Raw genomic sequence first — 13,504 nt, forward strand, 5'->3', positions numbered from 1 at the left:
TATGACAGTCATTACTGCAGTGATTCAAGATAGACTTCCAGGGAAAAATACAGGAATTGCTACGACTGTGTTCTTGTACCCATAACACAAAAGTCCATAAGAAGTTGCGGTACCTTTGGTTCTATGAACTCTAGGAGAGGAAAAATCCCTACACAAATTTATTATTTTTTAATATCAGTCAAGTAATCTGTGGCATGGCTAAACATTATACAGAAAAGGGTACTTTTCTGTTATTGGGGCAACACATTTGCAATGCGGCAGGTAGTGGTTGAAATCATCGCACGGGTGCTGGAGTAGCTAGTAAAAGCTGGTGTGAAAAGCAATTCTCCTTCGAAACTGTAAAGATTATCCTACAATGCTCAGAATTGTACCTCATATGTTTGGTTTGTTAGTCATAATGTTGTAATTTCTCTGGCGGATGCTTCTCAGAATTCTTGCAGAGCTGTTAGCCCTGAAGCGCTTTCCTTTCCGAATCTTGAAACAGCTGTTGTGTTTGAAGCGTTTAATTTTTTTTTAAAGCAATAGCTCCTGCTTTGAAAGGATTGCTGTCACAAAGTTAATACCTTTTTATGAAGTAATGGCAATGTTTTTGACTTAAACATGTCATAATGTAACAGATAAATGTCATGTATGCAATAGATAGATAACAAAAGAAATTGAGATTGCATGAGAACCGCCTGCACAGTAAAAGCAACACAGCAGACAGCTATGTAAATGTTTAGAACTGAAGCCTGACTTTTATTAAATACGTAGCCCAGAACGTATGGATGAAAACAGTGACACTTACGCAGGAGGCATAAAACTTTAAATGTCCCGATGGTTATTTTATGTATTACATTTCTGCACTGTCATCCTTATGAATTAATCTGTAGACATGCATGACATCTCAATATTTTGAATTCTGGCCCCTGAAACATCTCAGCATTTTGGTGATTTCAATCTTTCATCACTTGACAAGGGTTTGCCATTAAACCACAACATTATGAATAAAAGGACTAAAACCATGAGGCAAAATTTAGGACATTTGGCGAAGATCTGTACAGTGCAGAGATATGGCAGCTGCAGCCTGTTCAACAGCGTTTGTGTTCGCAGTGCCGTGGTAGCTCCGTAGCTTTCAACCTCCCATCTGCAAAATGTGTTATAAAAGGAATATGAAATGCTCCCTCCACCAAATGTGGAATAAATGGCCAGAATGTAGAAAAACTTAACTTCAATTAAGAAACTCAGACATCTGAGAATACCCGTTTATACTACATAGTTCTCATTGCAAATGTTGCCTCGATAACAGAAAAGTACCCAGAAAAGTAACAAAGCCATGAATAGGTACTGAATTAGGTTTCTAGCTAGAATCAGATGTTCCACAATCATGAAAGATATCTCCCTTCTGCCGCCAACAAATAAAGCTATTCTCTCTGCTTAAGAAACACTGGCTTGTATCTTCAGCAGAACTCTGATGAAGGAAAAAAAGTGCAAAACATATTATGACATTAAGTCAGGGACTTGCGTTTTCCCTTGAGATGAACGGTTACATTGTAGTGCCACTACTTGTAAATACATGTGTTACTGAGGGCAGTTTTAAGATCATCATTTTGAACAGACACTATTGCAAAAGTGAAATGAAACACTTTTATTTGGACAAACACGACTTAAGGAACCTTATGCATACTCAGCTTGGTTAACAGCTAATTCTCCTTTAGGCAGAGCAGCACATTCTAGAAGACATTCCTGAAATTTAGTCAACTAATTTTGTCAAAATTCTAAACTGTAATGTGATATATATGTTACAGCTCAAAATAACTACATTGGTCAGGTATTACATACATTTAACTGTTACATATGCAGTCTTCTTCTAAGAGATGAACTGATAAGACAGAAGCCAATTCACCTTCCCAACTTCCATGTTAAAAAGCTGTTTTACCTGTAACATTCCTCTACAAGACTGATTAAACTATCTTTTAATCAGCATCTTTCTTAAATGATGAAGAATAACTGCTTGCCTTTGTTGGTATCTACATTTCCTACTGAGGATAGGATTGACAAGATACTCCTCAGATAGGAAATGAAAACTGTTGGCAAAGGAAAACAAATGTCTGTGAAATGTCCGGGACAAAGTATGAAAATAAACGGACAAGTTAAGAAAAAACTTCCTGCATCATGCTTGTAAAGGTGGGTAACCTCTGTAAGGATGCCTTTTGTGACAGACTTAGAAGTGACCTGTAAAAATTTGGCTATAAGCCTAGTAGTAATGATTGTCTGATGAACACACTATCCAGAAGAACTAAAATAAACTTGCAACTAACACGTTTTTTCAGTATTTTTTTTTCAGTGATAACTGGCTGCACATTTTGCATCAGGTTTATATCTGAAGAATGCCGTACAGTCTTGAAGTTCAAAATAAGACCTTTGTGTTTCTGAATAATGACATCCTTAAACTTCAGGGTCACACCAAAACAGTACATACCATGTAAATATGACTTCTTTCTGTAAAGTCAAAACCCTATCCTTATCTTTGAGATAGGGTTACAACAGTTGTAAATCAATTTAAATCAGTGACAAAAGTAACGTACCACAGCCAGACTTCATTTTGCTGCAAAAAACTAAATAAAAGCTCACTGTTCTATAATGTGAATATTTTCTGCTGTTTTACATCATATTAAGGTGTTTCATATAAAAATTGTTTTATGCAGCTTTTACAGGAACCCTAGGAAATAGTTTTTGTCCTGAAATCTCAGGACATTTGAATGCCATTTTTTTCTTCTCATGAAGCAAATGCCCAACTAGTGTAAAGAGGGGCAAGTGGTAACCCTTGATAGAACTATCCAGTAGTCAAAAAGCAGACCATGTATGGACAGCTAAAACTTATAGGGCCTTGAAATCAGATGTTGTGCTTGGAAACTGAAATTTGCTCTCCCCTCCTAATCCTTTTACATACTGAAAACATTTCAGTGAATGTACACCAGGCCACCCCCATTTAAACATGCATGCATGATAAGTAATTCCATTAATCAGATGACCTAGTTAGTATCATTCTATGTCGCCTGCTGTTTTATTTTTTCTCACCCTTGTAATGTATTGACTAAGAACATGTCAATGACTGCCACTACCCTAAATGACAGGCAAATGGGAATCCTCTCATCTTACTGAACTCAAAATATGCAGCCTTTGTTAAGGCATGGCTGGAAGTACATTTTCACTAATCTCTCCTTCCATTACAACAGCATCTTTACTTCTGTAGGTAGAGGCCAAGGATGTTTACTAATCTTGGAAAGTAAAAAAGTATAAACTTCACTCTGTGCTCTTCAATAAGTTACTATTTCATTTCAGAAGTTAGAGAAACATTTCAAAACCAGAGTCATTCAGTTTCTGAAGTGGTACAAAAGTGAGGAACACCTACTGGCTGGATTTCAACCCAGTTAATCTCTTCCCTCCTCAGTGATTTTTCAGAGCTTCTGCTTTCAAAGGGCCCTTTTTAGTCATTATTTGTGAGAGCCGATTATGATGGCAGTGTGACAGACCTTACTTCTGCTATTATATAAATAAATAGCCTGACAGTTTCCCTTGGCTGGCTTTAAAAGCACAACCCAATTTTTTTCATATTACACTCCTACACCAGTCCAAGTTTTTTCATTGTTCTCCAGCGATCTTTGACCATAACTGAAGTCCTCCCCACAAATGGATAGCTCTTCAGAATGATGCTCCAATTCCCATCTCCATACCGCTTCACTCCTTTTCTGATCCACTCAGATTCTTCTACTGTCCATTTCTGCAGAATCACAGGAGAAAATGAAAAAAGGGTGATCTACTGTTTTTGTTTACTGATTTTTTTGTAACTGTGCTCTTGAATCAGAGCTTGTTTATAAAGGTATTCATCATGCAACACGAAATAAAAATACAGCTTAAAACAGAAAATATTACAATGCTCTATAACTGCCAATAACATGAGCTTAACAGAACAATGGACTATTAAAGAATATTAACTAAACAAGTTCAAGAAAACTACTCAAAAACCTATTCTTAAAGATTACTGACATGTGAAAGTACACTGGCACATGAACAAAATATATGGTGGAGGATTAATAGTTTAAAAAATGTTAGTGCATGAACAGCTTAAAATGACTTGCAAGTGTAGACTATACGTGCTCCTTTAGTAATGTACAGAAATACTTGGGTTAGACTTCAGTACAAAAACAGTGAGAAGTAGGTATGCATAACTAGATCATCATGCAGTTCTCTTTCCTAAGTAAGTACTATTTAGAAGTTTTACGAAATGGTAAAGGGCAGTGGGGTTCACTTAGAAATGAGCTTGTTTCAAGCAGTAAGCGGAGGGGGGAACATCAGACAGACAAGTAGCATGAACAAGAAAAGCATGGCTGACAGGCTTTTTGCACAAAGAAAATATCAGCTATTCAGCTAATAGCTGCTTCCCAGTTTAAGAAAGAATACAGGAAATAACTGCAACGAAGTTAGAAAGTCTCAGTGATGAGCTGATCCATCGTATGTAGTCCCGTAAAATTTTTCCACTGTGTTAGGCAGGATGCCCTACTAATGTGCGTAACATGCTCACTGCGGGATACCAATCAGTTGAGTAATGTGTTAAGAACTAAGCAGAGACAGCTCCAAAAAAGGATGATGGCTTCAGAATTACAGATTAATCAAGACCGCTATCGTCTACTGTTAACGTACGAGCCACAAGCAACCTTACGTGAAAGCTTGCACATGTAAGAGGATATCAGCTTAACTTTCTAATGTGCATGAGGTGCTTAGTCCATTTATCTCAGGAGGAGGAAAAACATTACTTATCTGAAATCTATTTTGTTTCAAATGAGTCTTCTGTTAACATTTATGTTTAGGGAATACTTAATCAGTCAAAAATAAGACATAGCATTACTTCGTCCTTCTGAAGTGCAATATGAATAGCTTCTCTTATCCAAATTTTATCAGTATACAAATGTTGCATATTACTTTGAGTATTACGTGACAGGCTATGTACTATGAAACTGCGTATTTAGAAAAAAGGCTGAAAACAGCAGGGCAGAATTACATTTTTATGTTTTGAAAGATAAAATCAAGACTCAAACATTTTTATATCTGGCCCATAACTATATGATTAGCTTCTGGATAATAGGTGTTTGTCAAGTTTAAAAATAAAGCTTTGTAATCAAATAAAAAGGTAGATGGGAAACTGTGCTACAAGTACAGCATGAGAAAGGACAGTTGAGCGAGTAAACTTGCCATAACTGCAGATGTTTGAATGATCACTGCTATAGCGTTAGGTACACGGATTACAGCCTGCCAAAGATATAGTAACTGACCAGCTTCCAAAGCTTCAGGGCACCTTCCATGCACTCAAATCAATCAGCTCAAGGGAAGCTGACTGAAAAGACAGGTTTCAGCACCAAACTCTTCACAGCTTTCATATCAACAGAGAGGGGAGCTGATCTTTGAAAAGATAATGCTAGAAACAACAAAAAAAGCATCCCCACCCTGGCATAAGCAACACACCAAAAAAGAGGAGGATGGAGGGAGGAAGTGACAACTGTAGCAGAGATCATTTGTACATCTACTGTTATGGCAAGTTTACTTACTCAACCGTACTATGTTCCATCATACTGACCACTGCTTCAGTAGCCTTAGCTATGTGGGTAGATTACCCTAGCTTACTACATTTGGGAAGTGGAAGGGGAAGTCTCAAGGTCCAGAAACCCCTGGAGAATGGCCTTAGCAAAGTCTGATCTAGACCTAGAGAAGGAATCAAGCTTGCAATGGTTTGTAAACATATGTACTGGGGACCAAGTTTTTACTTCTAGAACACCTCTGGAACCCAATCATTTTCAAAAAAGCCACAGATGAAGCCAAAGCTGTGGTAGAATGGTCCTTAAACCTGTCACAAATAGTTTTGCTGTGGTGAGTATAGCAAAAGGTAAATAGCCTGAGACAACCATTTGGAAATGGTCTGTTTTGACAAACTGACCTTTCTTACCTTCACAAGAAAAAATTCATCTGAATATTTAGTTCTGTCAAGAAAGTATCAGAGTTGTCTGTGAAGATCCAAGGTACGAAGTATCCTTTCTTCCTCATTTTTAGGTTCAATAATGAAAACGGAGAGAGGGATAGTTTGGCTTAAAGTAAACTTGGATACAACTTTAGGCATAAAAGAAGGATTAGTTCTCAAATAAACCCTGTTGCGGTGGAAAATGAGATAGGATTGACACACCATTAAGAGCTTGCAACTCAAAAACACTTCTTGCAGAGGTCAGAGCAATCAATAAAAATGTTTTCCATGTTAAAAACGTCATGTCAACTAGATGAGTTGGGTCAAATGCAGCAAGTGTTAGATTCTCCAATACAAAATTAAGATCCCAAGGAGGGACCAACGCTTTTCTTGGAGGCCTCTTATGCAAACCCCCTTTAAAACATTTTGACAAGGGAATGCATTGAAAGGGGGGGATTACACAGTAGACATGCAGAAATGCCTGATAACTGAACCATGGAGGAGTAAGAAAGGGCACAGGATAACAACCCACACAAATATTGTAAAACAAGAGACCTAACCCTGAATGGGTACTGGTTTATGTTGTTGGCACCAACTAGAAGACCCTATCCATTTACTCTTATATGATTTTCTCGTAGCAGGCTTTCTTGCATCCATTGGACCTTGCTGCACATACAGGCAACTAAAGGGAATTAAGGCCCTATAATCCACGCATTCAAATGAAGTTGACTGGGGTCAGGGTGCATCAAACACCCATGATTTTGTGAGAGTAGATCCATTCTGTAAGAAATCTTGTGGTAACTGCCTCTGGCCATTTCCAAATGAATGAAGACCCATTGTTTCTTGGGCCAGAAGGGAGTCATCACAATGATATTAGGGTATATGCCTTCTGAATCTTCAGAAGTGCCGTGGATATCAGCATAGAGAGTGGAAAACAAAACCTGAACTTTTCTGTCCAAGGAAAGGAAAAAGTCATCAGTCTTCCAGAACTTCCTGGATAGAGTCTTGGAGCAGAAACTTATTAGCTAATTGTTCAGAGAGGTGGCAAATAGGTCTATTTGAAAAACTCCCCAAAGATAGATCAAAGCTTTGAAAACCCCCTGATCTACTTTCCATTCATGAGGGTCAGTCCTGGTCCTGCTCAACTTGTCTGCCACACAATTTTGCTCTGATAGAATGTAGTATGCCTGTAGAGTGAAACTACGCTGTGAAACTATATCTCAAGCTAACAAGGCTAGTCTGCAAAGGGGTTAAGACCTGGTTCCCCTTTGCTTGTTGATGTACCACATGACTGTAGTATTGGTCTCTAACGACTTGAAAATTTCCAGGGGACTAAAGATGATTTAGAGAGTTGATCGCTTGATCAGTGCAAGCATCTCTTTTATATTTATGTGCTTGGCCTGACCTTGGTGCCCCACATACCTTGCACTTTTATCCCTCCTGAAAATGCTCCCCAAGCAAAGTCTAGGGCATCTGTGGTGACTGACTGCTTTGAAGCAGGGAATGAGAAGGGGAGACCTGGATTTAATGAAATATGCTGGCCTCACCAAGTGATTTCTCTTCTGACAATCCTCAATACTGAGACCTGAAAAGACAAAGGATGTCAGTGCTAGGACCAGAGAGACTTCAGTTAACACCATCTTTCTCATGGTGAGTCTTGCCAGGGTTATCATGTGAATCCATAGATGTCATAAGATCCAAAATCCTAAAGGTATTTCCTTGCAGTGACCGAAGTCTGAATGAAAAATCTTAGAAATAGATAGTACAGTTGTCTACACTTACCATATATGTACATGTTTGACTGTATTCACTGCTGCAGTCCTAACTTGTGAGATTTCTTCCTGTGGAATCCCTTGGCCAGTTCGACTAACGGAGTAAAAATTTCCCCTCCTTCTATAACCAGCAGACCCCCCTAACCTGGTGTCAGTACACTAGGGTATAGGTGGAGTCTGCCGATGTCATGATCTTAGTTATTTTTCTTGCCCCTCAGAGTTTGGAGTCCCTCAATAGGAGCAGGTAGCCAAGGTTAGATGGCTAGGGGCAAGCATCCCTAGGCAGATGGGAGTCAACAGCATGAGTCCTAGGTAAGTAGGAAACAGTAGCAGCCTACCCTGTAGGCTGGGGGGGGGGGGGGTGAGAGAAAGAGGACTGCTACAATGAATGCACTCTAGCATCTACATTTATGCCAAGTGTAAAACAACTGTACTATGTTCGTGTTTCACTGTTCCAGCCCTGACTTGTGGGATGATTCCCAAAGCTGAAAAGAGGGGAGGATGGTAAAGTAAGGCAAGCAGAAGAAGTTTTGTAGAATAACATAGGCTAACCTTGCTTTGGACTTGAAGGCTGACAATGGTAGCACATGGTGAAGGTGTGCACTGAAGATCAGATGGCAATCTCCAATAACTTCTGGTAGGTACTCCCTTCTGGAGGGCAGTAGAAGACCTAGTTGCCCTAGTGGAATGAGCTCCAGGTGTGTATTTTTTTCCATGATAACTAACAAAAAATTAACACTGTGAAAGATCTTTTTGAAAATGGTCAGCTTGCAGAGAGATTTTCCTTCAGTGCTGCTAGCAAGGTTAAAAACTGATCAGATTTTCTGATGGCATTTGTTCTGTCCAGATAGTAGGGTAGCTGCCTATGCATGTCTGAGAAATGCAGGATTCCCTCCCCCTTGTTTTGTGGGATTGGAAAGAAGATAGGCAGATGTATTGCTTGATTTACAGAGGCATGCATCACCACCTTGGGCCTAAAGGAAAAATTAGTCTTGAGAGAGGGATTCTGATGATGATAAAAGGTTCCACTGCCATGAGAGCCTGGAGTTTCTGAAATTATTTTAGCTGAAGTGACACAGCTAGTAAAGCAGGCAGCATTCCATGGCAGGAATTTTAAATCTGAAGGAGTGGCTGGTTCAAAAGAAGGAAGTGTAAGTCTTTCTAGGACAAATTTTAGGTCACAGGGTGGTGTATGAGGTATCCTGGGAGGTCTGATGTGGATGACCCCTATAAGGAACGGACAAGAAGATGAAAAGATGAAAAAAAGACAGGGGAGTGGGCAGGAAAGTAGGTTGAAATAACTGAAACCTAATCTTTAACTATGAGCAAGAAAGGCCTTTGTCAAAGAGATTTTCCAGATAGGACCAGGTGACAGGGATCTTGGTCCGGATGGGGTCCTGATTAAGGTGTGTACACCAAGTTGGAAAACCATTCCACTTTCCTCCCCAGGGTTTCCTGGAGCTAGGTCTCCTGGCTTTCCCTAGGATCTTCTGCACCTGCTTATGTAGGGGGAGACCCCACCCCAGGTTAAAGTATCCTTCAAACTGATAGGCTGAGGGTTAAGGTATCCTCCAAAGCTGATACAGGGTTTGCAGGTTGGGGGAGTATGATGTGTCCCTTGTTATAATTGAGAAGGTGAAGAGCCTGAGGTAATATCCAAAGATAATATTGGTTAGGCTAAGAAGAATGTACCAGTGTTGCCTTGGCCAATCCGGAGCTAAAAGTATGGTCCTGTTACTCTTTTCTGACTTTTTGGAGAACTTTGGGAAGTAGGGACATTGGTGGGAAGGCATAAATAAATAGGCCTCTCCATATGAATGAGAAAGAATCTTTTTCATGCCAAAAGGGTCTTGTTCCTGGAACAGAACCTTTTCAATTGTGTGTTTTTCCTGGTGGCGAATAGGTCCATCTGTGGGGTCCCCCATTCCTCGGCTATGTTGAGAGTGATCTCCCAATGCAATTGCCCCTCGTGGGTGTCTACAGGCTTCTGCTGAGTTGGTCTGCCCTTGGTGAGCACACCTGGGAGGTAATTGAGCCAGCAGGTGTCATCCCATGGAGTGAGCTGTGATCCCCATCCCTATAGCTAGGTTAGGTGGCAGAGAGGACATGAATGGGTTTCAGTTTGTTTTTCTACCACATGACTGTGGCATAGTTGGTATCCAGGACTAGCACCCTGATTTCAATTCCTCTCTGAATGCCAGTAAAGCCCTCTGTGCTGTTAGAAGTTCCTTTAAGTTTATGTGCTTATTTACTTCCATTGGGTCTTAATTGTTTGAAGAGTGCTCCTCAAGCTGTCTCTGAGGCAACCATGATGCAGTTTGTTGCAAAGCTAAATGGTAGGCCTGGGATTACAGCTCAGGCCTTGGCCCACCATGCATATTCACCTTTTCGGCCAGGTATCAGCCTTATTTTGGTAGATGGTGGTTGTGTATGCTGGCCCCACACATTTTTGAGGTCTCAATTTAATTTCCTCATATGCTCCCTAGGCACGGGAATCATGAGAATGAAAGAGGCCAGTAACTCAGTGTGTGGAGAAACTCTCTGGCTGTAAGAATATTGCTGTCCATGATTTTTTAAAGCTATTGGTCAGGAAGAATACCCTGTCTGAAGGCAAGGAGGTCTTTTGAAGGGTAGAGTCCAGTAGGACCCCCTAGAACAGTATTCTGGTTGTGAGCAGAGTTTGGGATTCTTGGTGATTTATGGTGAGTCCCAGGAAAGTAAATATGGACTGGGTGGACATAGAGTCTGTGCTGAGTAGTGCTGGGCTTGTGGACGGGATGAGGCATTCTTCCAAGTAGGGGTAAATTTGTACCCCTTGTTTTTAGTAGTAGACAATGAGCAGAGAAAAGCATTTTGTGACTACCCAGGTAGCATCAAACTAGAACAAGGTCAGAGCACAAAACTGTAAATGTTTGGGACTTACTTAAAAGCTCAAGAATCCTCAGTTTGACCCTTCTATGGGAATATGCAAGAAATTGTTTTAAAACTGGAGTCCCCATGGGCAAGAGTTAGTGAAGGGTCAGCATCCTAAATTTGGGAACCTCCAGGAATAAGTAGAGGACACTGAACACTGTTGAGAAAAAGCTCCATCCTATTTGATGCAGAGTGACTGCTTCTACTGAGGCGTGTACACCTAGTGTTTCCATATGTGAAAGAGCCTCTTATTTTGGGGGTGGTGATAAAACTGGGAAGCTTGAATGCTTTGGGGGTGTATAGCTTTGAGGTGATATCCCCTGGAAAAGCTGTTTAGTACTCACTGGTCTGAAAAAAACGAGTGGCCAATTTTTCTGAATAGTGCCAGTCTTTTTCCAAGTCTGAGAACAGGATTGGGGGGGGGGGTGCCATAAGAGAGTCACTATTGCTCCCTACTAGGGACCTTTGCTACAGAAGTCTCTGGTATTGGGGAAGTACAGTGCCCTTCCCTGTGTCCCTGGCACGACTGTGGTCCCCTTCCCTGTGGGTCTTTCTTTGACCTGCTTTAGGTTGGGAAGGAAAGGCAGAGTGTTTAGTGGGATAGTTTCTACTGAAAATTGGGGACTGTACCTGCAAAAAAAATCTTTGGCTGTCGGCATTAACTTAGCTCTGTCCTCCATTTTTTGGAGCACAGCTTCTGCTTTAGGGCAGAAGAAAAACTACTTATCCAAGTCAGCATCCAAAAGACTGGATTTAACATGCTCTGGAAGGACTTGTTCCCTTAGCCATACATGCTTCCTAATAATAACAGATACAGTGGCTGTGGTCCTGTTGGCAGCCTCCAAAACATCAGATCCAAAGTGTGTAACCACTTGTGAGGTGGAGCTGCAAATGTCCAGTAATTCTTTAGAGAATTACTCTAAATTCTCCCTCTACTCTTCCCTCATTAGGCCAATCACTGAGTACACTGCCCCATTTGGCACGTATCTCACTAAACACCTGCAACAACTGGAGAGGCCGCAAAAGTACCTCACAAAGAGGACCCTAGGCCTTAAACATTTGTCCTATATGGACAGACTAAAAAAACTCCAACTATTCTCCGTCTTATATTGCCTACTTAGAGGTGATCTCTGCTTGACTTACAAAGCCATGCCTGAACCAGCTGTTAGAAATGCTACATCTAAAGAAATCCTAATCCCTCCGCACCACACGCTCCAGAGACCTCAACCCTCAATAACACAATCAACAGAACATGCTGGAGGGACAGGTTCACAACCCAGAGACTGCCCATGCTATGGAATAGACTTCCCATACATGTCAAGCAGAGCACCTCAATGGCCCTCTTCAAGAGAAATGTTGATGAGTGGAAAATCCACCCCAGGGATCACTCCAGTGGCTTTACTCGACAGAGGCACTGGGAACTAAGGTCGGGTGGCACGATGCCAGGGTAATGCTATGGGCTACGCTTGTAAAGGCCCCAGTGCCATTAGCCTAGCACACACCTATGAGAAAGCTCTTACTTTCAATGGTAAAAACAAAGCTTCTTTGTTTCATCTGTTCCAGTAGTTTTCTTGTTATTTATTATGTGGAACTTTCAAGTTTAATGTCCTCACAGATCAAGTAGCTGCAGTGTATACCTTTTTGCCAAATCTATCAAGAGCTCTGCCCTCTTTACTAATGGGTAGGGGGTTTCTGGATGTGCTGGCTCGGCCACCCATGGGTCAGGGAACAACAACTTCCAGGTTTGCTGAAGGGGTTTTAAAAAGGTGCTTATACAAATCCATACCCCTGTACAATCGGTCAGATTTTCTGGGTGCAGGAGAAAGGGAATCTGGTTTCAAAGAGGATTCTTGGAAAACATCAAACAACTCCAAAACTGTGGGAACAGCCAGGGGTTTATGTTCTGGCAGGTGGAGAAATTCCTTGACTCTCTTCTTAGATTGGAGATGGTCCTGCTTTTCCCAATGAAAATACTCCCCCAGGGAGTGTAAAGTTCCATAAAGGATATATCCTCAGGAGGGGAGGCAGAAGGCAAAGTTTCTTCTAAATCAGACTCCTCAAAGGATGCCAAACAGGGATCCTTTTCAATGGCTGAGACCTCTTGGTCACACTCTTGCATAGTCTCAAAAGGATCAGTTAGAACTTCTAGAATTGAATCACTTCCTTTTTCCTGAGAGAGGTTCAGGGGGAAAAATGTCTGCCCCTAACCAGGGAAAGAACATCCTATGCAGTTTAACCAAATTCTGCTGATATGCCTGAAAGCGGGAGATGGTAGGGCTGGAATGGCAAGAGGATGGCTTCTCTTTAGGCCTGGGTATGTTGGAAGCACAGGTGTCCAAATACCTTGGAGCTGTAGTGGTAATGCTGTTTTTGCCAGAAGTTGAGGCCTGCAAAGTGGTCTCGGACACGATCAATGAATGTAGATCCATGACAGGTGTTTATGTCGAGGGGCCCAGTGGCATATTGGACACCAAATGGGTCTCAATAGAGGCCTTCTCCTCCTCTCATTAGTGGAAGGGTGCTGCAAAAGCGCCTCACTGACTTCCGCGAAAAAGTCAATGAGGGCTAGCAGATGGCGAACGGATGTCCTCAGTAGGCCTGAGCTTGGGCTGTTTGTGTTTTAGAAGTTCAATGTCAGCACAAGAAGAACCTGAGGACTTAATAACAAACTTGGTTAAAACGTCTGCCCTATGCTGAACAATTCTGGAATTGAATCGGGTGTAAAAACAGCAGCTAGGGATGTCATGGTCTGGGCCCAAACAGGTAACACAGAAGGACGTCTTGGTGTGGGATTTGTTTACCACAACGGAGACAGTTGTTAACTTTC

At 41.3% G+C, this 13,504-nt stretch overlaps 1 protein-coding gene across 2 annotated transcripts in view; it reads right to left on the reverse strand.

Moving 5' to 3' along the window:
• Positions 1-1,612: 1,612 nt before the first annotated feature.
• The window catches only part of TERF2 (telomeric repeat binding factor 2), a 984,850-nt gene continuing 972,958 nt past the window's right edge, over positions 1,613-13,504 (reverse strand). For both annotated transcript variants that reach the window (XM_044081913.1, XM_044081912.1), the window contains one exon: positions 1,613-3,763. In XM_044081913.1, coding sequence (XP_043937848.1) covers positions 3,605-3,763 — 159 coding nt within the window. In that variant the 3' untranslated portion in view covers positions 1,613-3,604. The remainder of the gene's footprint in view (positions 3,764-13,504) is intronic.

The sequence above is a fragment of the Protopterus annectens genome, chromosome 8.part1, assembly GCF_019279795.1.
Source record: "Protopterus annectens isolate FY-2018-M chromosome 8.part1, PAN1.0, whole genome shotgun sequence".
NCBI lineage: Eukaryota > Metazoa > Chordata > Ceratodontiformes > Protopteridae > Protopterus > Protopterus annectens.